This window comes from Macrotis lagotis, chromosome 1 (genome assembly GCF_037893015.1).
Source record: "Macrotis lagotis isolate mMagLag1 chromosome 1, bilby.v1.9.chrom.fasta, whole genome shotgun sequence".
Classification (NCBI taxonomy): domain Eukaryota; kingdom Metazoa; phylum Chordata; class Mammalia; order Peramelemorphia; family Peramelidae; genus Macrotis; species Macrotis lagotis.
In genome coordinates, this window is record NC_133658.1 from 442,741,610 (window position 1) to 442,769,229 (window position 27,620).

The 27,620-nt window shown below is 35.2% G+C and overlaps 1 protein-coding gene across 1 annotated transcript in view; it reads left to right on the forward strand.

The window, feature by feature from the left end:
* NID2 (nidogen 2) overlaps nt 1-27,620 on the forward strand; it is a 141,980-nt gene that overhangs the window by 47,174 nt on the left and 67,186 nt on the right. Inside the window, exons 9-10 of the mRNA XM_074213350.1 lie at nt 20,026-20,169; nt 20,944-21,072. Of these exons, the coding sequence (XP_074069451.1) occupies nt 20,026-20,169; nt 20,944-21,072 (273 nt within the window). The remainder of the gene's footprint in view (nt 1-20,025; nt 20,170-20,943; nt 21,073-27,620) is intronic.

Sequence of the window (27,620 nt, forward strand, 5' to 3'; positions counted from 1 at the left end):
AGAGACTGCAATCCTATAGTAATCAGAACATCAAAGCTCAGAACTGCTGATATCAAGTCAAAGAACTAATGAAGAAAGGGAACAGGACACTTGCATGTTTTGGGGGGGTGAGTAAGGAGGAACCAAGGTTGAAGGAAGGAGCACTCCTACATGACCCCCACTTCCTCTTCCCAATGAATCAGACTCTGAGCTGTAGAAGTTTGGTCGGGGCTTAACAGCCAGCTTAGCTTTAAAAGTTAAAGTCTATGTGGAAGCTCCTATGCTGCAGAGCACTGACCTTACAATGCCAGGAAAATGGGAAAACCGGCCTGAAGAAGAAAATAAGAGACATTGGAAACTGCAGCACACTAAGCCTAAGGGAAATAGCACAGCATCCAGATGAGACCAGTTCTGATTACCCCAAAATCATCTGGGACAGAGATGTGGACTGGTGAATCATGATTTACTCAAAGTTAGAGAAAACCGAAACATCTTAAGATCCAGTTACCAAGGAAATCACAGTCAGAGGAGAGGGAGTCAGAAAGTAAGTGATAAGTAAAGTAAAAACATGGATATATTAGTTATCAGACTTATGGATAGATGAACCATTAAATGGGAAAAAAAGACAAGCATCAAAGATTTCAGAAAAGAGAAAACTTAAAGATTATAAACATAGTCAGATAAATCAACAGGAAAAGCAAGCAGAAGACCTCCAAATATGGCAAATGAATAACTACTGAAAAAAAATTGGAAAATGTTTTTTAGGAATCCATGGAATTTGAGGAGAACATGGACTCATAATACACTCTTCCAAAGTAGTTTAAAAGACAAATGAGAATTATGATAGCAGAATTTATGGTTTATACAACAAAATAATGAACAAAATAGGAAAACATGAATTCATAATGGTAAGCCTCATCAAAGATGCAAATGAAGACTGGAATATAAATACACAAAAGTGAAGGAAAGACTAGAAAACATGGAAGAAAAAATAACATCTACAAAAATGTGAATGGAATAAATGATCTAATAAAATGAAAAATGATAGATTGTGTAACAAAACCCTAAAATCAAGAAACAAGAAATGCAAAACAGATCTACACAAAACAAAATTGTGGAGATAGGAGAAAAAAAAATTACTGTGCATCAAGTGAATCCAAAAAGTAGGAGTTACAAACATGCTAGCTGGCAAAAATAAAAGGCAAACATTAAAAGGTGGAAGGGGGAGATAGGGAAATGATATTATTCTTTTTATTTTTATTTTTATGTAAGGCAATGGGGTTGAATGACATGCCCAAGGTCACACAGCTAGGCAATATTTTTTTATGTGTCTGAGGCTGAATTTGAACCCAGGTTCTCCTGACTCCAGGGCAAGTGCTCTATTCATTATGCAACCTAGTTGCCCCAATGTTATAATTTTGAAAAAATTTCTCTGTTTTTCCAGTTATATGTAACATAGTTTTCAACAATAATTTTTTTTACATTTTTCTTCCTGTCTCCCTTCCCTTCCTCCTCTCTATGACCATGCTATATACATAGATGCATATTACTTATGTTGTGATAAAAAAAATCATATCTAAAATGAAAGAAAACATGAGGAAAAAACTACCCAATGTAATTCATTAGATAACTTTTAAAAAGAATTGAAGATAGAGGTGGCTAGGTGGCGCAGTGGATAGAGCACCAGCCCTGAAATGAGGAGCACCTGAGTTCAAATCTGGCCTCAAACACTTAATAATTACCTAGCTGTGTGGCCTTGGGCAAGCCACTTAACTCCATTTTCTTTGCAAAAACCTAAAAAAAGAAAATTGAAGACAGTAAGCTTTGGTCTGTATTTAAATTCCATAGTTCCTTCTCTGGATATGGATTGATATTTTTTAACACAAGTCTTTTAGTATTGTCTTTGTTTATTGTACTGCAGAAATGATCAAGTCTATCATAACTGATTATCATCCCATGTTGCTGTTAGTGTGTGTGTAATATTCTTTTTCTTCTGCTCACTTCACTCAGCATCAGTTTGTGCAAATCTTTCCTGCTATTCTGAAGTCTCTTCCCTCATGGTTTCCTGTAGAATAATAGTGTTCCATCACATTTATATGTTAGATACTATATAATTTGTTCAGCCACTCTCCAGATGATGGTATACTTTCAATTTCCAATTCTTCACTACCTCAAAAAGAGTAGCTATAAATATTTTTGTACAAGTGAGCTTTTTTACTCTTTTTTTGTGATCTTTTTAGGTATACAAACCTAGTAGTAGTATTGCTGGATCAAGGATCAAAGGATATAGTTTTTTTGCCCTTTGGGTCTAATTCCAAATTGCCCTCCAGAAAGGTTGAATCAGTTCGAGATAATATTTTTCATAAAGGAGCCATAGACCACACCAATATCTGTGACAAGCTCCAAATGTTTTCTATTCAAATTCATACTGGAGCTGCAAGAAGACAGAGATAATAATATAATAGTGACAGGAGGATTTAATACTCCTCAGTTTAGGATAAGTCTAACAGATAAAAAAAAGAAAAAATGCAATTAAAACAAATTGCTAGAGAAACTATAATTAAGAGACTTAAACACTCTTCTAAATGGGACATCAAAGAATATACATTTCTTCCAGAACCACATGGAACTTTTGCAAAAATTGATCAGGCACTAGAGCTTAGAAAAATAGAAAAAAAATGTAAATAGTTAAGATATTAATTGCAAACCATAACACAGTTAAAAGCTTAGGGGGCCACAAAAACAAACAACAAACCTAAATGGAGACTTAACAACTAACTTCTTTTTTTGTTTTGTTTTGTTTTGGCTTTTTCCCACTTCTTTTTTAAAATTTATTTATTTATTCTTATTTTGTACAAATAATGTGTTTTTGTACATTACTAAAATATTCTTGTTTAAGAGTAAACCTAATACTCCCTCCCCCCCAAAATATAGATCCGCTTGAGCGATAAAGTAAAAGGAGAGAGAAAAAATTAAAATTAAAAAAATAATAATGATAGTAGGTGTGGTCAGGTGGCACAGTGGATGGAGCACTGGCCCTGGAGCCAGGAGCACTTGAGCCCAAATCTGGCCCCAGAAACCCAAAAATCACCTAGCTGTGTGACCCCATGAAAGCCACCTCAACCCCATTGCCCTGCAAAAACCAAAAACAAAAAAGATCCAAAATAAAATAAAATAATAATAATAGTAGGGGTGGCTGGGTGGCGGACAGAGCACTGGCCTTGGAGCCAGGAGCACCCTGGTCCAAATCTGGTCTCAGACACCCAACAATCACCCAGCTGTGTGGCCCAGGCAAGCCACCCCAGCCCCATTTGCCTGCCCCCCTAATAATAATAATAACAATAATAATAATAATAATAATAATAATAATAATAAATCTGCTTCAGTCTGTGTTCCAACACCACCAACTCTGTCATGGGTGGATCACATTCTTTATGATAAGTGCATCACAAAAGTTACTTCCATATTTTTCTACCATTGCCATTGCTGATCGTAACTCCCTCCATTCGTAGTTCTCCACTACCATGTACTATATTCTCTCTCCTTTCACTCTGTCTCTGCTGTAGAGTAGCTGAGAGCCACAGCAGACAGATGCCCGGCGCCGGGGTCAAGAGGCCCCAAGCCCACATACCACCCCTTAAGCTTAGCATCCACCCGGCCCTATAGTCATGGACGGGCCATCCAATCCCAATCCCTTGCAGGAAGTAAAAAAGAAAATGTGTTATATCTGACCACTCTTCCCCCCCTCATCCTCTCCTCCATCACTCATATTCCCCACCTTCCCCCTGTCCCCCTTCTCTCTTTCTTACTCCAGATGTCTATACCCCATTGAGTATATATATGCTGTTTCCTCTCCTAGGTACCTCTGTTGACAGTGAAGATTCCCTCCCCTTGCCTTCCTCCCTTCCATATCATTGCAATAGATCATTGTAATAAAAAAAAATCTTATTGTATGAAATATCTTAGCCTATTTCACCTTTCCTTTTTCTTTCTCCCATTACATTTCCCTTTTGGCTATTGACTCCATTTTTACACCACATTATATCTTCAAATTCAGCTTTTTCCTGTGCTTCATCTATAAAACCTCCTTCTACTTGCTCTATTAAATGAGAAGGTTCATATGAGTATTATCAGCATAGTTTTTCTATACAGGAATACATGTAGTTCATCATCATTAAGTCCCTCATATTTTCCCCTTCTCCAATCTCTATGCTTCACCTGAGTCCTGTATTTGAAGATCAAACTTTCTGTTTAGCTCTGGCTATTCCAACAGGAGCATTTGAAATTCCCCTGGTTCATTGAAAGTCCATTTTTTTCCCTGGAAGAGGACGTTCAGTTTTTCTGGGTAGTTGATTCTCAGTTGCATTCCAAACTCTTTTACCTTCTGGAATATTATATTCCAAGTTCTATGAGTTTTTAATGTAGTTGCTACTAAATCCTTTGTGATATTGACTGCAGCTCCATGTTATTTGAATTGTATCCTTGTAGCTACTTGTAATATTTTCTCTTTGACTTGGGAGTTCTGGAACTTGGCTATAATATTCCTGGGGGTTGGGGTTTTTTTTTTTTTTGGATCTCTTTCTCGAGGAGACTGGTAGATTCTCTCAATTTCTATTTTGCTCTCTGCTTCTAGGATATCAGGGAAATTTTCCTGTAGTAATTTTCCATCTTTGAAAATGATGTCGGGGTGGCTAGGTGGCATAGTGGATAAAGCACTGGCCCTGGAGTCAGGATTACTTGGGTTCAAATCCTGTCTCAGACACTTAATAATTATCTCGCTGTGTGGCCTTGGGCAAGCCACTTAACCCCGTTTGCCTTGCAAAAACCTAAAAAAAAATGATGTCAAGGCTCTTTTCCTGATTATGACTTTCAGATATTCCAATAATTGTTATCTTTCCTAAATCTGTTTTCCATATCAGTTGTTTTTTCAGTTAGATGTTTCACATTTTCTTTTACTTTTTCATTCTTTTGATTTTGAAGTATTGTGTCCTCATTTCTCATAAAATCAGCAGCCTCCCTCAGTTCTATTCTACATATGAATGATTTGTTTTCCTCAGAGAGCTTTCTTATCTCTTTTTCCATCTGGCCAGTTCTGCTTTTTAAAGCATTTTTCTCCTCAGTAACTTTTTGAACTGTTTTATCCATTTGACCTCTCCTGGTTTGTTTTTTTTTTAAATTAATTTTTATTAAAGATATTATTTGAGTTTTACAGTTTCCTCCCCCCCAATCTTACTTCCCTCCCACCCCACCCCCCACAGAAAGAAATCTGTCATTCTTTACTTTGTTTCCATGTTGTACCTTGATCCAAATTGGGTGCGATGAGAGAGAAATCATATCCTTAAAGAAGAGAAGTCTAAGAGGTAACAAGATCAGACAATTGAGGTTTTGAGAGAATGAATTTCTTTTTGCATTTGCCCATTTGAAGATCTGAGAGAATTATTCTCATTTTGCTTTTGTCCAATTGAGGATCTGAGCGTTTTATACTCATTTTGTATTGGTCCAATTGATGTTGCGTGAGATTTATTCTCATTTTGTAATTGTCCAATTGATGATCTGAGAGATTTATTCTCCTTTTGTATTTGTCCAGTTGTACTTTCTAAGATTTTGTTTTTTTGTTGCAAGGTATTAATTGTGTCTCCCAAATTTTTAAGCTCCTTCCTCATTTCTTCAAGGAAGTCTTTCTGTGCTGAAGACCAGATTGTATTCTCCTCAGAGGTTTCAGGTCTCTCTGAGTTGGGGTCTTTCCCTTCCAAGAATTTTCCCATGGATCCACCTTTCTGCTGACCCTTCTTCATTTTGCTAAAACCTGAGTTGGGGTGGGGCTGGTTCACAGGAGCTTGGGATTGCTAAAGGCTTTACTGAGTGCAGTTTCTCTGGATGGCCAATAGGAGGTGTTGGTTGCTTTCTCTGGAGTGTCTGTGACCTTGGTTGAGCCCTTCTTTCTTTGCTTGAAGGGAGGAGTTGGAGCTATTGAATTCTTTTGCCTTCAATCAATGGTGGGCTTTACCCTGGCCTGAGGTCATTCCTCAGCTGGGCTGGTTCTTCTGCTCACACTCATGGGCCTGAGGCAGAATTAGTTTGCATGTGTTTGTTTGGGAGGAGGTCTGAGTTGTAATGGGACTCCGAGTTCCTCAGACCAGAGGAGCCCAGGGATGTTGTCCAAAGCCTTCCTGCTCCAGAACTTTCCCCCCCAGCCCTGTCTGCAAGCTCCAGGGGGACAGCACCAACACCAGCACCTCTGCTCCCCAGCCGACCCAAGCCCCTGCCATCTAGCCCCACTGGTCCAGCAGGTCTGGCTCTCGGGCCCTCAGACTCCTGGTTCCAATTCAGCTGTTAATCTGGTTGATCAGGGGCTGATCCTCCCTCTGAGCCCAGACTCACCCTCCTGGAATTCGGGTCAAAGCTGCTGTGGGAGACAAATCCTGAGGTAGATGTTCTTTCTCCTGGCTTTTCTTCCTGGGTTTTGTGGGTCAGATTTCTTTTAAGAGGTTTGTTTCATGTGATAGATGGGGAAGAGATCAGGAGACATTAGAATTGTGCCTGTCTTCTCTCCGCCATCTTGGCCAGGAGTCCTAGGACAATAGCCCTCTGCTGGTTTTTAACATTATTTTCTTCAGCATTTTTTTTTGGATCTTCTTGACTAAGCTGCTGATTTCATTTTCATGTTTTTCCTGCATCTCTCTCATTTCTTTTCCCACTTTTTCCTTCTATCTCCCTCACTTGATTTTCAACGTCTTTTTTGAGCTCTGTCATAGCCTGAGCCCAATTTTCGTTTTTCTTGGAGTCTTTAGATGCAGGAGCTTGGACTTCCTTATCTTCAGATTGAGTATTTTGATCCTTCTTGGGATCATTGGCAAAGTATTTCTCAATGTTGTTCCTCTTTTTGCTCTGCTTACTCATTTCTCCAGCCTGTGCTTGGTTTTGGGGTGCTTCTTGAGCTTTTTTGGGTCACCCCCCCAAGGATCTTTGTGTGTGAGGCTCTGTCTTCCCTTCTGGTCTGTGAATGACCACAAGTGCACCCCTCTGCCACAGGGCTGAGGTGGGGGGGGGCCCTGCTGTTCTATGGGGGGCCTAGACTGTGATCAGGGTCTGAATGTGTGCTCAGAGCCCCAGAGTCCTGTTCTGAGGGTAGAAGACAGAGCTTTTCAGTCTCTCTCCACTCCCCTCCCTAGGCTCAGCACTCATGCCATGGGGGCTCCTGCTTCATCCCTCCTGCTTCTAGTTCCTGGATCTGGGCTGCCTTGGGCCACACTGCTCACTGAGTGCCCTGAGGCCTGGCTTCACAAGCTGGCTCTGGCAGTGGTCCCCCTGCTGATCCCCCAAGTTGTGCCTGGTGCTCTTCAGTGTGGGTCAGGACACTGTCCCCGCTGCCATGAGCTGTGGCTCCCAGTATCCTGGGGCTGCCTCTGGGAGGCTGAAGTTCCTTTGCTCTGGAAGGCTACCCCTCCAACCCCGTGGAGTGGAGCTTTTCCACTCTTTTCCAGGTTACCTTGGGTTGGAGAACTGCCTCACTGTATCCCTCTGTGGATTCTGTCTCTCGAAAACTTAGAGTCCTTAGTTTATAAGTTTTGAGAGAGAGAGCACCTAAGAGAAGATCCTCTCCTGTTTCCAACTTGGCTCTGCCCCTAACAACTAACTTCTAAAGAATGGTTAAGAACATGATAATAATGATGAAATAACTTGACAAAATTTCCGGGACACAGCTAAAGCATTCCATATTACCAAATTGGAAAAAGAAATGATTAAAAGACTTAATTTACATTAAAAATAGAAAACAATCAAAACTAAAATAAGCACAAAGTAAGAGTTATAAAAATTTAGAGACAAAAATAGATAAGATGGAAACAAAAAAGACATAAACTATAATCTAGTTCTTTAAAAAAGTATGAAAGACAATGGAAAATTAATAAATCCTTAGCTATTATGCTTAAAAAGAAAAGAGTAGAAAATCAAATCAATAAAATACTAACAGCAAAGCCAGAATAAATTTAAATAACAGAATTTATTATATTCAATTATATACTAGCAAAACTGAGAGTACCTAAAAAATATAAAATACTCTCAGAAGAACAAATAAGATCTTAAATAACCCAATCTCAGAAAAGTAAATAGATTAACTATAAAAAGTAGAGAAAAAACTCCTGGTTCTAATGTATCCATAGACTCCTGTCAAATTTTTAAAGAACATTTAGTATCTATTCACTATTTATTATTTTTAAAGTGAGAAAGAAAGCTTTCTAATACAATTCTCCTACAAAACAAATGCAGTCCTAATACCCAAATTAGGAATAAATACAGTTTAGAAAAAAAAATTATAGACCAATATAATTAATAAACACTGACTCAAAATATTTTAAACAAAATCCTATCATTCTGAAGTGATTTATTCAAGAAGTCATTCATTTTGATCAGATCAGATTCATTCTAACAAAGCAAGAATTTCAACAATAGGAAAATAATAAACAGAATTAATTATGTGAAAAAGCAAACATCTAAAAGCACAAGGTCATCTCAGTAGGAGGAAAAATGCTTTGAGAAGGTCCAAAACTTTTATGAATTAAAAAAATAACAACAACCTACAAAGTATTGGGGGAACTTTTTAAAACTTTTTTTGCAAGGCAAATGGGGTTAAGTGACCGGATTTGAACCCAGGTACTCCTGACTCCAGGGCCGGTGCTTTATCCACTGTGCCACCTAGCCGCCCCACTTTTTAAAACTTTTAAAAAACTTTAAAATCATAAGGACAATCTGGTCTCAGACACTTAATAATTATCTAGCTCTGTGGCCTTGGGCAAGCCACTTAACCCCGTTTGCCTTGCAAAAACCTAAAAAATGAAAAAATCATAAAGACATTTATCTAAAACTAAATGTAAACATTATATACTAGAATTTCTTATAGGATTGAAGGAAGAATGTTGATTTTTCACATTATTATTTGATATGACACAGGGCATGCTAGCAGCACCAGTAAAGAAAGAAAAAGAAATCAAAAGTCTAAAGAACAGTAAAGATGAGGGAAAATGATTTTGGTTTGCTGATGGTTTACTTGGAAAATTCTAGAGAATCAACAAAGATGCTAATTAAGACACTGCCTCCAGCAAAGTTATAGTCTTTAAAAGAAATCTTCAAAAATTAACTTTTTAAAAAAATAGAAAAAGCAATAATAGAAAACAAAATCCTTTTACTTGCAGAATATATAAAATATCTTGGGTTCAACCTCCCAAAGTACACAAAAGATTTGTATAGATTGTGTTACAATGTACTCCTTTAGGAAATAAAAAAATATTTTAAAAGTTGAAGGAATATTCAATGATCATGGCTAGACTGTCAATGTAATAAAAATAACAATATTACTAAAATTAATTTACAATTTTAATGCTAGATACCAATCAAATTATCAAGAGGATATTTTATAGAATTTGATTAAATAATAATAAAATTAATTTGGATAAAACATCTTCAAATATTAAGAGAAATGATGAGAAGATATAAGGATTAAGGGGAAATAATAGCACTTCCTAGTCTCAAACTATATTATAATAGAGCAGTTATCAAAAAAAATCTCATATTAGTTATAGAATAGTGATAGAAAAGTGGAACAAACTAGACAAGGGAGATTCAGAAACAATAAAATTCCACAACCAAGCATTTAGTAACATGCAAAACATAAATTACTTGGGAAAAAAATCCTTATTTTATTTAAAAATATTTAGGAAAGGGCAGCCAGGTGGTGCAGTGGATAGAGCACTGGCCTTGGAGTCAGGAGTACCTGGGTTCAAATCCAGTCTCAGATACTTAATAATTACCTAGCTGTGTGGCCTTGGGCAAGCCACTTAACCCCATTGCCTTGAAAAATAAAAAAAAAATAGGAAAACTAGAAAGCAGTCTGACAGAAATTAAGCTTATACTAGCACCTTCCACCATATTCCACAATAGTTCTACTTTTTGTTTTTGTTTTTTTTTGGTTTTTGCAAACCAATGGGGTTAAGTGACATGCCCAAGGTCATATAGCTAGGTGTCTGAGATCATATTTGAACTCAAGTCCTCCTGACTCCAGGGCCAGTGCTTTTTTTTTTTTTTTTAGGGTTTTTGCAAAGCAATGGGATTAAATGGCTTGCCCAAGACCACATAGCTAGGTAATTATTAAGTGTCTGAAGCCAGATTTGAACTCAGGTACTCCTGACTCCAGGGCTTGTGCTCTATCCACTATGGCACTTAGCCGCCCCTCAGTGCTTTCTTTATCCATTATACCGCTTAACTGCTCCCACAATAGTTCTAAATAGATAAATGAATGTGATGTCATTTATAAAGATCATACCATAAAAAAATTGAAAAGGAACAGATCAGATAGGGAAATATGAGAGACAACAAAAGATAAAAAAGATAACTTTGATTACATGAAACTAAAAAGTTTCTGCTTAGACAGCATTATTGTGTCTAGGCTAAGAAGGGAAGCTGTTCATCTCTCAGATTGGTTAATGTGACAGAAAAGGAAAATGATAAATATTGAAGGGGATGTGGGAAAACTGGAACACTGTTGGAGGAGTTGTGAATTGACCCAACCATTCTGGAAAACAATTTGAAACTGTGCTCAAATTGCTATAAAACTGTCCATTTTCTTCAATCCAGTAAGAAATTCTTTTTGTGGTTGCAAAGAATTGGAAATTGAGGGGGTGCTCATCATTTGGGGAATGGCTGAACAAGTTGTATTATATGAATGTGATGCTATAAGAAATCATGAGCAGACAGATTTCAGAAGAACCTGGAAAGATTTACATGAACAGATGCTGAGAGAAGTGAGCAGAACCAGGAGAATATTGTATACAATAATATTATATTATGATTAACTATGATTGATTTAACTCTTCTCAACAATTCTCAACAATCAAAAACAATTCTAAAGGACTTGTAATGGAAGATGCCACCCACATCCAGAGAAAGAACTATGGATTGCAGACCAAAGCATACTATTTTCATTTTTTTATTTGTTTTATGTTTTTTTTCTTATGGTTTTTCCCTTTTGTTCTGATTTCTTCTTTCACAACTTGACTAATATGGAAATATGTCTAAAATGATTGTATATGAATAACCTATATGATTACTTACTATCTTCAAAAGGAAGAAGGAAAGGAGGGAAAGTGAAAAGTGAATATTGAAAACTATCTTTATACATAATTAGGAAAAATACAACAAAAAAGAAAAAAGGGATGTAGTTGAATGAGTTTTCTTAATATCAATTTTTTTGATATCTAAAATATACAAACAACTAGTACATGTCATATATACATGCATGTCTATATTGCATACATATTTTTACTGGTTAATCCATATATATTAGTAATATACATATATATATGGATAGGACCAATATCCATTCCCCTATATGTGGTCAACAAACAGTTCTTGAAGAAGAATGGGAAGATAGTCATGACAACAAGAAAAAAATGCTCCAAATTACTAAAAGCAAATCAAAACAATTCTGAGATTTCACCTCACACTCTACAAATTGGCAAAAATGACTTTAAAAATGTCAAAAATAATTTTTGATGGAGTTGGAAGGATAGATTTACTAACACATTGTTGAAGGAACTGTAATTGTTTTAATCATTTTAGAAAGCTGTCCAAACCCTTTGAACCAGAAATTCCATTATTGTGCTTCTAACTCCAGAAAGTTATCAGAAGCCATAAGAAGCAAGTCCTCACATTCTCCAAAATATTTATAGTGGAACTTTTTATGGCAACTTCTAATAGAAAAAAAGTTGGGTGCTTTTTAACATAATAGCTGAGGCAGCTAGGTGGCACAGTAGATAGGGCACCAGCCTTGGAGTCAGGAGTACCTGAGTTCAAATGCGACCTCAGACACTTAATAATTAACTTAGCTGTGTGGCCTTGGACAAGCCATTTAACCCCATTGCCTTGCAAAAAAAATCATAATAGCTAAGCAAATTTTGGAATATAAATGCAATGAAATATTAACTTGCTATGCTGTAAGAAATAGCATGTATGAGTAATACAGAGAAATGTGGAACATATAAGCTAATGGAGAGTAATCATTGTCAAGAAAACAATATATATAGTAACTACAATAACATAAAGGGAAAACACAGTTACACAATAAAAATCAAAAGCAAATATACCAAAATTATAAAGATTAAGCAGTACTCAAATTAAGAGACATCCCTAACCTATCCCTTTGTGGAAGTCCTCAAGTGTTTCCCATTGCCTCTATTTTCAGACTTTTTCAGTATTTAGATAAGTTCTACACATTACCTTTCCACAAAAAATTCTGTTATACATATGGTAATGATTTTCTGAAAAAGTAGAAGGAGGAATAATTACAATGTTGTAAGAAACAGAAAATGTCAATTTAAAACTTTTTAAAGTATTTATAACATTTTTTTCTTTTTAAATTTTGAGTTCCAAATTCTCCTCCCTTCTGCTACCTTCCAAACCCACTGAGAAGATAAGTAATAATTTATCAATTATATATGTGAAATCATGAAAAATTTAACAATATTTTTAAAAACAAGAACATCAATAAATTGAGAAGAGTATACTTCTAGCATTTTTTTTTTCATCATGAGTCTTTTGGAACTGACTTGGGCAACTGTATTGATCAAAGTAACCAAGTCTTTCATAGCTGATTATTCTGGCAAATTTGCTGTTACTGTGCAAAAAGATCTCCTGGTTCTTCTCACTTTACTTCATCAGTACATCATAAATCAGTTCATATAGACTTTGCCATGTTTTTCTGAATCAACCTCCATTCTCATTTTCCACAGCACAGTGGTACTCCATCACAATTATATATACCACAACTATTTTTGTACATATAGCTCCCCTTTTCTTTGATTGCATTGGGAAACAGACTTAGTAGTAGTAGTAGTAGTATTACTGGATTAAGGAATATAGCCTTTTGGGATTAATTCCAAATTGTTTTCCAGAGCAATTAGACCAGTTCATTAGTCCACCAAGAGTTCATTAGTGTACCTATTTTTCCCTCAGTCCCTTCCAGCATGTGTCATTTTTGATAGGCATAAGTATTACCTCAGGATTGTTTTACTTTTGCTTTTCTATAATTAATAGTCATGTAGAAGATTTTTTTCATATGACTATAGATTACTTGCTTGTTTTGAAAACTGCCTGTTTATAGCCTTTCATATGATGATATAACTCTGTGTTTCTTGTTAAATAACATTAGATTATAGATACAGACATAGGTATAGGTATTGGTATTCATATTGGTATGGGTATAGATATTCTTTCTTCCTTGAGCCAATTCCAATGAGAGTAAGGTTTAAGCATTGCCCATTATTATGCTCATTTCTCCCTCCATTATAAAATCTCTTCCTTGAGTACCTCTTTTATATGAGAAAATTTTGCCTCTCCCTTTTCCCTTCTTCCAGTGCACTCTTTTTCATCCCATTGTATTTTTTTTGAGAGAGATCTTTCGTTTCTTCTTTTTTTTTGTTTGTTTTTTGTTGTTGTTTTTTAGGTTTTTGCAAGGCAAATGGGGTTAAGTGGCTTGCCCAAGGCCACACAGCTAGGTAATTATTAAGTGTCTGAGACTGGATTTGAACCCAGGTACTCCTGACTCCAGGGCTGGTGCTTTATCCACTGTGCCACCTAGCCGCCCCTCTTTTCTTTTTTTTGCAAGTTAATGTTGTTAAATGATTTATCCAAGCTCCTACAACTAGGTAATTATGTCTGAGACTGGATTTGAACTCAGGTCCTCCTGACTTCAGGAATAGTGCTCTATCCACCACACCACCTAACTGCCCCTGAGGGAGATCTTTCTGATGCAATCAATTTATACCCTTACTCTCTGTGTTCATAAGCTCTATTAATTGTCATAATGATAATAAAGTTCTTAGGAGTTATATATATTATCTTCCTATGTCAGAATGTAAACAGTTATTTTCATTGAGTCCCTTATGAGTTCTCTTTCATATTTAACTTCTTATGCTTATTTTTAGGAACGAATTTAAAAGTCAAATTTTCTAATCATTTCTGGTCTTTTCATCAGGAATATTTGAACATCCTTATTTTATCAAGTGTTCATTTTTCCCCCCTAAAGAATAATTAGTTTTTCTGGGTAGGTTATTCTTGACTGGAATCCTAATCTTCCATAATATCATATTCCAAACCCTTCACTCCTTTAATGTGGAAGCTGCTAAATCTTATATGATACTTACTATTGCTCTGCAATATTAGAATTATTTCTTTCTGGCTATGTAAAGTACTTTTTAAGCTGAGAACCCTAGAATTGGTAATATTACTGGGAATTTTTATTTGGGGTTTTCTTTCAAGTGTTGATTGATGAATATTTGAATTTCCACTTTAACCTGCGGATCTAGGATTCTAGGGCTGTTTCCTTTATAGTTTCTTGGAATTTAATGTCTAGGTTCTTTTTTCTTTTAATCAACCCTTTCAGTCTCTTTAATCTATTTTCCAGATCAGTTGTTTCTCCAATGACATAGTTCACATTTTCATATATTTTTCCATTCTTTTGACTGTGTTTCATTGTTTCTTGGTCTTTCATGGGATCATTACCTTCCACCCACTGAATTTTAATTAAGTAATTTTTTTCATCAGTGTGATTTTACACTTCTTTTTCCATTTGGTTAATTCTTTTTTTTAAAGTTATTCTTTTGTTTTATTTTTAAATTTATTTAAGGGGCAATGGGGTTAAGTGACTTGCCCAAGGTCATACAGCTAGGCAATTAAGTATCTGAGGTCAGATTTGAACTTGGTCCTCCTGACTCCAGGGCCAGTGCCCTATCCACTGTACCACCTAGCTGCTCCAAGGTATTCTTAAGAGAATTTTTGTAAATTCTTTTCCATTTGGCCTACTCTGATTTTTAAAGAGTTCTTTTTCTTCAATGAATTTTTGTACTCTTTTATCAATAGGTTGATTTTTTTTAGTTTTTTTTAGTTTTTAGTTTTGTTTTTTTTTTGCAAGGCAAATGGGGTTAAGTGGCTTGCCCAAGGCCACACAGCTAGGTAATTATTAAATGTTTGAGACCGGACTTGAACCCAGGTACTCCTGACTCCAAGGCCAGTGCTTTATGCACTATGCTACCTAGCCACCCCTAGGTTGATTTTTTAAAGATGTTATTTTCTTTAGTATTTTTTCTATCTCTTTTACCAGTGTATTAATTCTATTCATAATCTTCTTTCATCACTTCATTTCTTTTCCCATTTTTCCTCTACTGCTCTTTCTTTCTCTGTATTCTTTCTTAAACATCAATAGACAATTTTCTTTGTGACTTTGTATCTATTTTTATAGTATTGTCTTCTGCAAAGAAGACCAAGAGGTCTGCTCTGTCACCATAGTAGCTTTTAATGGTCAGATTTTTTTGTTGTTTGCTCATTTTCCCAGAATATTTCTTTTTTTTAAATTTATTTTTATTAAAGATATTATTTGAGTTTTACAATTTTCCCCCCAATCTTGCTTCCCCCCCCGCCCCTGCCACAGAAAGCACTCTGTCAGTCTTTACTTTGTTTCCATGTTGTACCTTGATCCAAATTGGGTGTGAGGAGAGAGAAATCATATCCTTAAAGAAGAGAAGTCTAAGAGGTAACAAAATCAGACAATAAGATATCTGTTTTTTTCTAAATTAAAGTGAATAGTCCTTGCACTTTGTTCAAACTCCACAGCTCCTTATCTGGATACAGATGGCACTCTCCTTTGCAGACAGCCCAAAATTGTTCCCAATTGTTGCACTGATGGAATGAGCAAGTCCTTCAAGGTTGCTCATCACTCCCATGTTGCTGTTAGGGTATGCAGTGTTTTTCTGGTTCTGCTCATCTCACTCAGCATCAGTCCATGCAAATCCCTCCAGGCTTCCCTGAAATCCCATCCCTTCTGGTTTCTAATAGAACAATAGTGTTCCATGACATACATATACCACAATTTGCTACGCCAAGTTCCCCAATTGAAGGACATTTACTTGATTTCCAATTCTTTGCCACCATGAACAGGGCTACTATAAATATTTTTGTATAAGTAATGTTTTTACACTTTTTCATCATCTCTTCAGGGTATAGACCCAGTAGTGGTATTGCTGGGTCAAAGGGTATGCACATTTTTGTTGCCTTTTGGGCATAGTTCCAAATAGCTCTCCAGAAAGGTTGGATGAGTTCACAGCTCCACCAACAGTGTAATAGTGTCCCAGATTTCCCACAACCCTTCCAGCAATGATCATTATCCTTCCTGGTCATATTGGCCAATCTCCCAGAATATTTCCTTGTCATTAAACTTTATGTTAAAGTTGGACTCTGGTCATCTGGGTGGGGGGAGGGGAGGGGAAGCACTGCCTCTAGTTTTAAACTTTTTTCATGCTTATTTTCTAACTAGTTTGGGGTATCTACAAGTTTTTAGTGCTTCCACTGTAGTGTGATCTTGGGAGAGATATGGTTACTGTTCTCCTGTTTTGCACTCTGGTCTTTACCCACTAAAGACACCTGGTTTTCTACAGCACCAAGAGCTAGTATTTTCTTTAACCTTAGAATTGTGACCAGGGTCCTTTCTCCCTTGTGAAGAACTCCTCTCTGCCTTGGAACTGTGACCTAGAATTGTGTGTGGCACAGTAAAGTTACTAATCAGTGCTAGCTGTATGCAGTTCCTCTGTAATCTCTTTCTAATGAGTGGTCTGACTCTTAACTGTCTCTGGGTTCAGAGCTCCCAAAGCTGCTGCTACTAGTACAGTTGCTGTTGCTGCATGTGTGGATTCTAGAGAAGTCTCCACATTGCTTGTCACAAGCTTTTCCTGCTGACCTAAGTTTTCTTAGGAAAGAAAATTGTCTAACCTTGACTTTTGGTTGACTCTACTATTCCAATTTTGACTTGGGGTATTATTTTAATGTTGTTTGGAGGGGAATGTTGAGAAAGTTAACTTAGAGTTGCCTCTAATCTGTTATCTTGACTTATAAAAATTTTTGTAGAAAAGGGATATAAGTCCCTTTTTAGTCATTATAGACTAACTATAGGAAATTCCAGAGAACAAGAAATGACCAAACCAGCAAGTGATTTTTATAATTGTATATGATTTACCCATCTGCTAAAATTTATTTACTATAAAGAATTATGTACTTTGAATGATCTGTTGACTATCTAGTGATTTAATTAAAAAGTTAAAGAAAGAGAAATCTCATTTTTAATTTTCTGACATGGGTATTATGTTTTGAGAAGTATATAATTAATGTTTTACATCCTACTATAAAACCCAAATGTTGGTAAATCTACCCTATCAATAGCAAAGCATATGCCCTCTTTCTACCTCTCCATGTGTGTAGAAGTGATTCTCATATCTTCCTCCTTATTGGTGGTGGTGTTTGTCCTTCATTCTTGAAGAGGACCAGTGATATCATAAGAGTTGTGGCTATAACATAGATTTCCTCACTCCTTCCCTATTGGAAAGAAGTATAAAGTTTATGGAAAATGGATTCATTTAATTATGTTAATGCCCTCAACTATTTTTTTTAACTACAAGAGAGTTAATGTTTTCTATGTAAGACTACCAATGAACTGTCTTATATTTGGGTTTCCTTTCTTGTACATATACTCTTATTCACTCCCTAAAGTTAATACTGTCTGATATTTTCATCTGAAATGACCCTTCTTTTGTGTTTTGATGATGTTAACTATAGGAAGAATCATTAATAGTATTTATAAATTAAGACATTTTCCAACTTAGCAGAGCAGACCAATAATTTTGTTCAGAATTTTCTCTTACAACCAGAGGGTTCAATTGGAAATAGTAAGAATCCAGCAGTCATAACCTTAAATTCCAAAATGAAAATTCCCAGTAACATTATAGCCAAAAATCCACATCTTCCAGATCAAAGAAAAAGTGCAAGCAGACAGAAAGACAAAATTAAAGTACTAGAAGCCACAGTCCGGTTTCTCAAGATTTAACAGTAATCTCTTGATAGGAATAGAGAACTTGGAATATAATTATTCCAATTATTGGAGTAATTCAGAAAACAAAGGCTTACAATAGGAGTGATGGGCATTTAATGAGATACAGGACTTCTGTATATCCCTGATAAAAAGACCAGAGTCTCACAACAACTTTGAATTCCTATCACAGGAGTCAAGAGAACATAAAAAGGTAAATACAAATGAACAATCATAAAGGACTAAACAAAATTAAACTGCTTTTATTCTAGTATTGGGAGATGAGACACACATCCCCTCAGAACCTTATCATCATCATCATCATCATCATCATCAAGGATCATAAAGTAATTTTGCAGTAGTCCTAGGAGTCATTCTGTTATGTTTTGATGATCTTAAGAGAATGGGAATGGAGAGGAAAGATGGGGAAAAGGATTTCACATACTTACAGTGTAACATGGAGGAAGGAGTGAGAGGAATGGCTGATACTTGAACCTCATTGTCAAAGGAGGGTATAGAACACACAGCTGGGTGTAGGAAAGCAGAAAGAAAAAAGGAGAAAGGGATGAAAAGGGGTAGAGTACATTATGGGAGCAATGGTAAGAAAGAAAATAAAAAAAACTCTCAAACTAAGAATAAACAAAACTATTTGTTGAAGCTCTTTATGCCTTGACAAGAAATTGGAAACTGAAGGATACCCATTATTTTGGGAATAGATGAAAAAAGATGAACTGTTAAGACAATTGTAAAAAATGATTAAGGAAATAGTCCCCGCCCCAAACTTGGGGAGACCTACATGAATTAATACAAAATGAAATAATTAGAACCAGGAGAATGATTTATATGAGAACAATATTGTAAAGACAAACAACTTTAAAAGATTTGGGACCTTTGATTAATACAATAACCAACTACAATTCCAGATGACTCATAATGGAACATATTAACCATCTCCTGATAGAAAAGTTGATGGACTCAAAGTGCATCTATGCGATATTTTCTTTGGACACAATGAAGGAATTTATTTTTCTTGACTATCCTTGGGATAAGGAATTTTTCTTTTCATTTTTTTAGGGCAGGGGAAAGGGGAAAGATATATTTTCATTGATTAAAAAATCAAAATTGTTTTAAAATAGCTATTTTTTTCTTGTTGCTGTTGATGTTAAATCTAGAAATAAGGTTCCATTAGGAAATCTTCATAATAAATATTTCTAAAGTCTTTGAGTTTTGACTTTGGAGTAGATACTCCTTGTTAGTTCTGAACACAAAAGTGAGTTTATAGAGGACAAAGACCAATCAAAGGTTTGGGTGGGGGTAGATAATTTGTTTATTATTAAAATTAAATGAATAAGACCCACATGGAGTTAATGTCACATCATGGACATAAGATTTATATGGGGTTAATGTACATCATGGACATATGCTAATAGTGTTATTTGTATGTTCTAGAACTCAAAATTAGAAACATTCCTTTCTAAAAATATGTAGATTTCATCCCTTCAACTCCATTCTTACCTCTTTTATCTTTTTAATCTATATTATAATCTATTCAAGAAACATTTAAGGGCAGCAAGCTGGCATCAGCCCTGGAGTCAGGAGTACCTGAGTTCAAATCTGTCCTCAGACACTTAACTCCATTGCCTTAAATAAATAAAATTTAAAAAAATTCTTCATATTTTATAAATGTAAGGAAACATTAACTATTGTAGAACAGGGTTCTAGACATTGAAGAGAGTTAAACATAAGATATAGAGTCTTTCTTCATGGGGCTTACAATATAGTAGAGAAATACATACCACTTGCTTATAAATTATCCAGAAATTTTCTTTATTTATGATTCTCTTTCATATCTTGTAACTTGTTCATAAATCTATTATAAAAATTTTGATCCAGATCTTTTAATATTTTGTGAGGACAATTTAGGTTGTTTATTATTTTTGTCCTAACTACTCAATCAACAGAGTTGCAATACAAAATACCTTTATTGAAAGTACATAGGAAGAAAAATTATTATTTGGAGGTGAGAGAAAGTAAGGCATTGAAAGAGGAAGACCAAAGATGACCTCATAATGAATGTAGTAATTGAACTGGTTTTATAATTAAACTATAGTTGTTGTTGCCATTTTTCTCCATCGACTATTTAGGGGATATAGATCCCATGGAGACAAATCCTTGCTATGATGGAAGCCACGCATGTGATATAAAAGCTCGGTGTCTGGTGGGAACAGGACTAACCTATTCATGTGAATGTTCAACTGGCTACCAAGGAGATGGAAGAAATTGTTTTGGTGAGGGATTCATCTATTCATTTGCCCTTGGGCTTTATAGAAGCAAACAAATGATTTTTTTTCTTGTATTCTCTTGTGCTCAACAAAAGCAGCAGTGTTGTGTGGTCCTGTGTTATTAATGCCAAGAACAATTCTTTTAAGGAAAAAATTATTCTGTAGATGGTATTTACATGAAAAGTTTTGGGAGATTATTTTTTGGCAGGCTTCTATAAAAATGGAACATCTGCTATTCATTGAAATTCCTGAATAATTTGAGGTTAAAGTGCTATATTTTAAAACTATTTTATGGCCCTTTTATACTGAACAACAAAAAAAGTTTTCAATGTCTCTTAATAGTCACACATTTTTATGTTCATATGTTACATTCTAAAAGCTATGGTCCAAATTCTAATCATTTTAAAAATTAAAATTTTTACATATGTACTGTGTATTTCTCACATGCTGCACGTGTGAGTATTTGAAAAATGTGAACCCATAAGAGAATTTCCAGTATAATGACAGTTTTGGAAAGGTGAAGGAAGACAGGAGAGAGTAAAACAAATTCAAATATTCAATTTATTTTTAAAACACATTTCTTTCTAATTATTTATATTATTTTTGAAAAATTCACCCTTTCTAACTTTTATAAATAGTTTTTCTTTTCTGTTTATTCCATTCACTTAAAAATATTAATTAAATGCTGGGGATTATTTTAATAAAATCACATTAAGAGTTAAAAGAGTTTTTCTTTGAATTTTATTTTAATTGAAATTTTTCTCTTTTCTTTCTGTTTAGATATAAATGAATGTGCAACAGATTCCAACCTGTGTGACCATAATGCTATGTGTATCAACTTGCCAGGGAGTTATACATGTGAATGTCAGAGTGGTTATGAATTTGCAGAAGATAAGCACACTTGTATCTGTAAGTTCATAATAATTTTTAATTTTGGCTTATTTTTTGACTAAAAATAATGATTTGCCTTGGTTTTTAATTATTTTCTCCCTAGGAATTAATTCTATAGAGCTCTGCTGAATCCTTTGAAATACACATTGTAATTATTCAAAATTGTTATTATACTCCAATATTATAATTTTTTCTAACTTGATTATTTTGGAATTGAATTATTGAAGGAAGACCACTTATCTAACTAGATATCTTAGTATCATGGTCATCTGATGGAACCACATTATCTGAATCTATACTAATTTCTCTGTAATAGATAATTATTGATTTAGTCCAAGATCAATAATTCCTTAAATGAAAATGAAAGTGTGGCCTTAATTTTAAAATATTCTATCCCATTTATCTAAGGATCTAACCTGTCTAAGGATCTAAGGATTTCAATTTGTTGTAGAAACTACCTTTCAATAGTTCCAAGAGAGAATTTCCTTTGAAGAACTTTAAAACAGAAACAAGTTTTTTTTTTTGTTTTTTTTTTTTAGGTTTTTGGCAAGGCAAATGCTTGGCCAAGGCCACACAGCTAGGTAATTATTAAGTGTCTGAGACCAGATTTGAACCCAGGTACTCCTGACTCCAAGGCCGGTGCTTTATCCACTATGCCACCCAGTCGCCCCTACAAGTTGGTTTCTAAATTTCAAAACTTAAATTTTTTTTGAAGTCACATTACTTTAGAGAATGTAAGAAGAGAAACATTTTGGTTTAGGAGTTTGTAGAGTAATATTAGTGTTAGCAGAGTTTTATGGCACTGGTACAAAATATTCTTATTTTTAAGAATTAATTCTGAGAACTTCTGGCCAAGATGGCAGAGAGATACCTGGCACTTGTTTTAAGCTCTCCTGGCTTTCCCTCAGAACTAACATGAACCAAGCCTTTTAACAGATTTTGGATCCACAGAACCCAGAAAAGAACCAAGGGGAACATATACCAACAAGATATGTCACAGGGGAGTATGGATATGCCAGGGAGCAGAGACCACAGGGGTGGTGGGGTTGAGGCCAAAGGACTCACCTGAGAACAGCAGTGGAAGTGTTTGCTGTGTGCATGGTGGGCAGGAGAGAGCCCCAGCAAGGCGGCTCAGACATCTATCCAGTCAGCTTGACTGGTCTGGAAGATCTGGGCCATGAACCCCATGTACCCTGTGTTTTCAGAGGAGTCCTGACTTTCTCCAGAACTAACACAGAAATAGACCAGGTGTTCACAATTTGCCCCAAGATCTCCTACAGCTGATTGCTGATTAGGTTGATTAATTTTCAAGCCTCAGAGCCAAGCCTAGATTGTGCAAGGGCAGTACAGTACTCCAAGCATAGAGAGTAGGCCACACCAATATCTTAGACAATTCAGAAAAGCTGGCATTCCTTACTGGCCAGCTCACTGAGTAACCCCCAGAGTTCCTAACCCCAGCCTCTAGGAAGATCATAACCAAAGGTCTGTGAACCAGCCCCTCCCCCAACACAAGACCCTAGGGAAAGGGCCCAAAATGAAGAAAGGCCATTGCAAATAAGGGTCCACTGAATGTTATCTTAAAGATAAGGATGCCAACTCAGAGAAGGGTGGAGCATAAGAGGGAGAATATGAATTGATCTCCAGCCCAGAATAACTTCTTAGAAGAGATCAGAAAGGAGTTTAAAACTCAAAGGAAAAATTGGGGAAAAAATGCAAGAAAAAATTAATATCTTAAAACAAGAGAATAAATCCTTTGAAAACATGATGGCAAATGGAAAAAGATTAAAAACTCCTTCAAAAATAGAATTGACAGGGCAGCTGGGTGGCGCAGTGGATAGAGCACCAGCCTTGGAGTCAGGAGTACCTGGGTTCAAATCTGACCTCAGACACTTAATAATTACCTAGCTGTGTGGCCTTGGGTGAGCCACATAACCCCATTGCTTTGAAAAATCTAAAAAAAAAAAAAGAATTGACCAATTGGAAAAGGAGATGCAAAACATAAAGGAAGAAAACTCTTTTCTTAAAAAAAAATTGGAATCTGTGGAAACTAATGACTTCAAGAGACACCAAAAATCTGTTAAACAAATAAAAAAAAGGGAAACTAGAAGAAAATGTAAAATACTTCAAAACAACTGACCTGGAAAATAGATCCAGGAGAGAAAATTTAAGAATCACAGAACTAAGTGAAAACCTCAAAGGAAAAAATAAAGCCTGAATTCCATACTTCAGGATATAGTGAAGGAGAACTGCCCTGATATCCTGGAACCAGAGAGCAAAATGGTCATTGAAAGAATACATTGATCCCTTTGAAAGAGATCCCAAAATGAGAACACTAAGAATATTGTGACCAAACTCCAGAACTATCAGATAAAGGAGAAAATCTTGCAAGTAACCAGAAAGAAACAATTTAGAAGGAGCTACAGGCAAGATTACATAAGACCTGGCTAAATCAACGTTAAGGGATAGAAGGGCCTGGAATATGATATTCTGGAAAGCAAGCCAAGAATTCACTATCCAACAAAACAGTCTTTTCTTTCAGGGGAAAAGATGAATATTTAATGAAATAGGAGACCTTTCAACTTTTCTTGATGCAAAGAACAGAAATAAACAGAAAATGTTGTCGTCGAACAGGGGACTCAATGTTAACAGGGGAAAAGGGAAAGAAACTGTTATCCAGTTAGATTAAACTGCTTTTTTCCCCACCTGGGAGCAATATTCTCATAACTCTTGAGAATTGTAACTCTATTAAAGAGAATATACTTAGCTAGAAGTAATGGACACTCATGACATGCCCATGACTCTGATGGAGTCATTAAAAGTGGGGGGGGGCAGTAAAGAGACAGGAGAAAGGGGAAAACTGAATGGGGTAAATTCCAATACATGAGTACTAGAGAGGAAGAAGGGAGAAGGTGAGAACCTCCTGGATCTTGCTCTTACAAGATTTGGCTCAAAGAGGATTAACACACACACACACACACACACACACACACACACACACACACACACACAAACACACACACACTCAGTTGAGTTTAGAAACTTATTTTATCTTTCAGGTATTAAGAGGGTAAAGGAATGAACTGACAGAAGGAAGGGAAGGAAGAAGAGGTAAAGCGAAAAGGGAAAGAAAAGGGAAAAGATTGGATAGAAGAGGGTAAACACACTAAAAGAAGTAGTATTGAGAAGCAAAATACTGGGGAACAGGGATAAGGTGATAAAAGGGGGAAAATGGAGGGAAAATAGCATGGAGGGCAGTAAAGAGTTAGTTGAATGTGAATGGGATGAACTCTCTCATAAAACAGAAGCAGACAAAGAGTGTATTAAAAACCAGAATCCTACAATATATTGCTTACAAGAAATACATTTGAAACAGAAAGATATATATACAGAGAAAAGATAAAAGACTAGAGAATAGATTAGAATAGATTATGCTTCAGCTGAAGTGAAAAAGGCAGGGGTAACAATCCTTATCTCAGACAAAGCAACTGAAGCAACTGCAAAAATAGCTTTCATTAAAAGAGATAAGGAAGAAAATTATATTCTCCAAAACGTTACCATAGAAGCAATTTCAAAACTAAATATGTATGCTCCAGATTCTTAGAGGAGAAGCTGAATGAGTAACAGGAAGACAAAGAGAGCAAAACTCAATGGGTGGGAGACAAGTTAAGGAAGTAAATAGAATATTAGAAAACTTTGACATGATAGACCTTTAGAGAAAATTAAACAGGGATAGAAAGGAATATACCTTTTTTTCTGCAGTACATGGACTTACACAAAAATTGGCCATTACTAGGGTATAAAAACCTCATAATCAATGTAGAAAGGAAGAAATATTGAATACATCCTTTTCAGACTGTGATGCAATAAAAATTATGTGCAATAAAGGACCATGGAGAGATACACCTAAAATTCATTGGAAACTAAATAGTCTCATTTTAAAAAAAAAGTAGATAAAACAAAAAAATCATAGAAAGAATTAACAATTTTCTCCAAGACAATGACAATAACGAGAAAACATATCAAAACTTTTGGGATACAGTCAAAGCAGGCATTAGGAGATATATTTTATCTATAAATGCTTGCTTGAATAAAATAGAGAAAGAAGAAATTAATGAACTGAGCATGCAACTGAAAAAGTTAGAGAAAGAACAAACTAAAAATCCCCAAGTAATACCAAATTAGAAATTCTGAAAATTAAAGGAGAAATTAATAAAATCAAAAGCAAGAAAACTATTGAATGAATAAATAAAACCAGGAATTGGGTTTTTTTTTTAGGTTTTTACAAGGCAATGGGGTTAAGTGGCTTGCCCAAGGTCACACAGCTAGGCAACTATTAAGTGTCTGAAGCTGGATTTGAATTCAGAAAGTTTCCTGACTCCAGGGCTGGTGCTCTATCCACTGCACCACCTAGCCACCCCAAGAATTGGTTTTATGAAGAAGAAAAACAATAAAATAAATAAACCTTTGATTAATTTGATTAAAAAAAGAAAAAAAGAAAACCAGACTATTAGAGTCAAAAATGAAAAAGGTGAATTCACCTCCAATGAGGAGGAAATTTAAGTACTAATTTAGAACTATTTTGCCCAACTGTATGCCAATAAATTTGATAATCTAAGTGAAATGAATGAATATTTACAAAAATATAAATTGCCCAGGTTAAAAGAAGAGGAAATTAAATACCTAAATATTCTATCTCAGAAAAAGAAATTCAACAAGTCATCAGTGAGCTCTCCCTAATAAAAAATCTCCAGGGCCAGATGGATTCACAAGTGAATTCTATCAAACATTTAAGCAACAATTGGTTCCAATCCTATATAAATTATTTGGAAAAATAGATGAAGACAAAATTCTGCCTTAATTCCTTCTATGACACTAATATGGTGCTGATACCTAAACCAGAAAGAGTCAAAACAGAGAAAGAAAATTATAGATCAATCTCCTTAATGAATATAGATGCAAAAATCTTAAATAAAATATTAGCAAAGTTATTACAGCAAGTTATCACTAGGATAATCACTTGACCAAGTAGGATTTATACCAGGAATGCAGTGTTGGTTCAACATTTTTTTATGGGCAAGGCAACAGGGTTAAGTGACTCACTCAAGGTCACACAGCTAGATAATTATTGTCTGAGGCCAGGTTTGAACTCAGGTCCTCTTGACTTCAGTGCTGATGCTCTATCCATTACACCACCTAACTGCCTAGGGTTGGTTCAATATTAGGAAAGCTGTCAGTATAATTGACTATATCAATAACAAACCTAACAGAAATCATATTATTCTCTCAAATAGATGCTGAAAAAAATTTGACAAAATTCAGCACATCCATTCCTACTAAAAACACTAGAGAACATAGAAATAAATGGATTGTTCCTTAAAATGATAAGCAGTATCTATCTAAAACCATCAATAAGCATTATATACAATAGGGATAAGCATTCCCAATAAGATCAAGGGTGAAATAAGGATGCCCATTATCACCAGTATTATTCAATCTTGTAATAGAAATGTTAGCTTTAGCAATAAAAGAAGAAAAATAAATTGAAGAATTAGAATTGGGAATGAAGAAACAAAAATCTCACTCTTTGCAGATGATATACCTAGATAACTAAAAAAATCATCTAAAAAACTATTGGAAACAAATAGCAACTTTAGCTAAGTCACAGGATATAAAGTAATTTCACATATATCCTCATCATTTTATATATTACTAACAAGATACAGAAGCAAGAGTTGGAAAGAGAAATCCTATTTAAAATAACTTCAGACAATATAAAATACTTGGGAATCAACCTGCCAAGGAAGACTCAGAAACTGTGAAAACAACTGTAAAACACTTTTCACCCAAATAAAATCAGACCTAAATAACTGGGACAAATATCAACTGCTCATGGATAGGCTGAGCTAATATAATAAAAATGACAATTCTACTTAAATTAAACTTTATTTAGTGCCATACTAGTCAAACTTATTAGTGATATAGAAAAAAATAGTAAATAAATTCATATGGAGAAACAAAAAGTCAAGAATATCAAGTGATTTAATGGAAAAAATACAAAAGAAGGCCTTATATCTAAAATTATATTATAATGCATCAGTCATCATCAGAACTGTCTGGCACTGGCTAAGCTAAAAAATAAGAATGATAGATCAATGGAATAGATTAGGTGCAAAAGAAATAGCAGGGAATGATTACAGTCATCTACTGCTTGATAAACCCATAGAGCCCTGCTTCTGGGGTGAGAACTCACTCTTCAATAAAAATTGTTGGGAAAACTGGACGATAGTATGGGAGAAACTATATCTCAAAATGTGTGTAGGATTTAGACATAAAAGATAATATTATAAGCAAATTAGGAGAACAAGGAATAGTTTGACTGTCAGATCTATGGAAAGGGGAGCAATTTATGACCAAAGAAGAGATAGTAAACACTTTAAAAAACAAACAGGATAATTTTGATTACATTAAATTAAAAAGCTTTTGCACAAATAAAGCCACTGTAACCAAGATCAAAAGAAATGTTATAAATTGGGAAACTATTTTTACCACTAATGTTTCTGACAAAT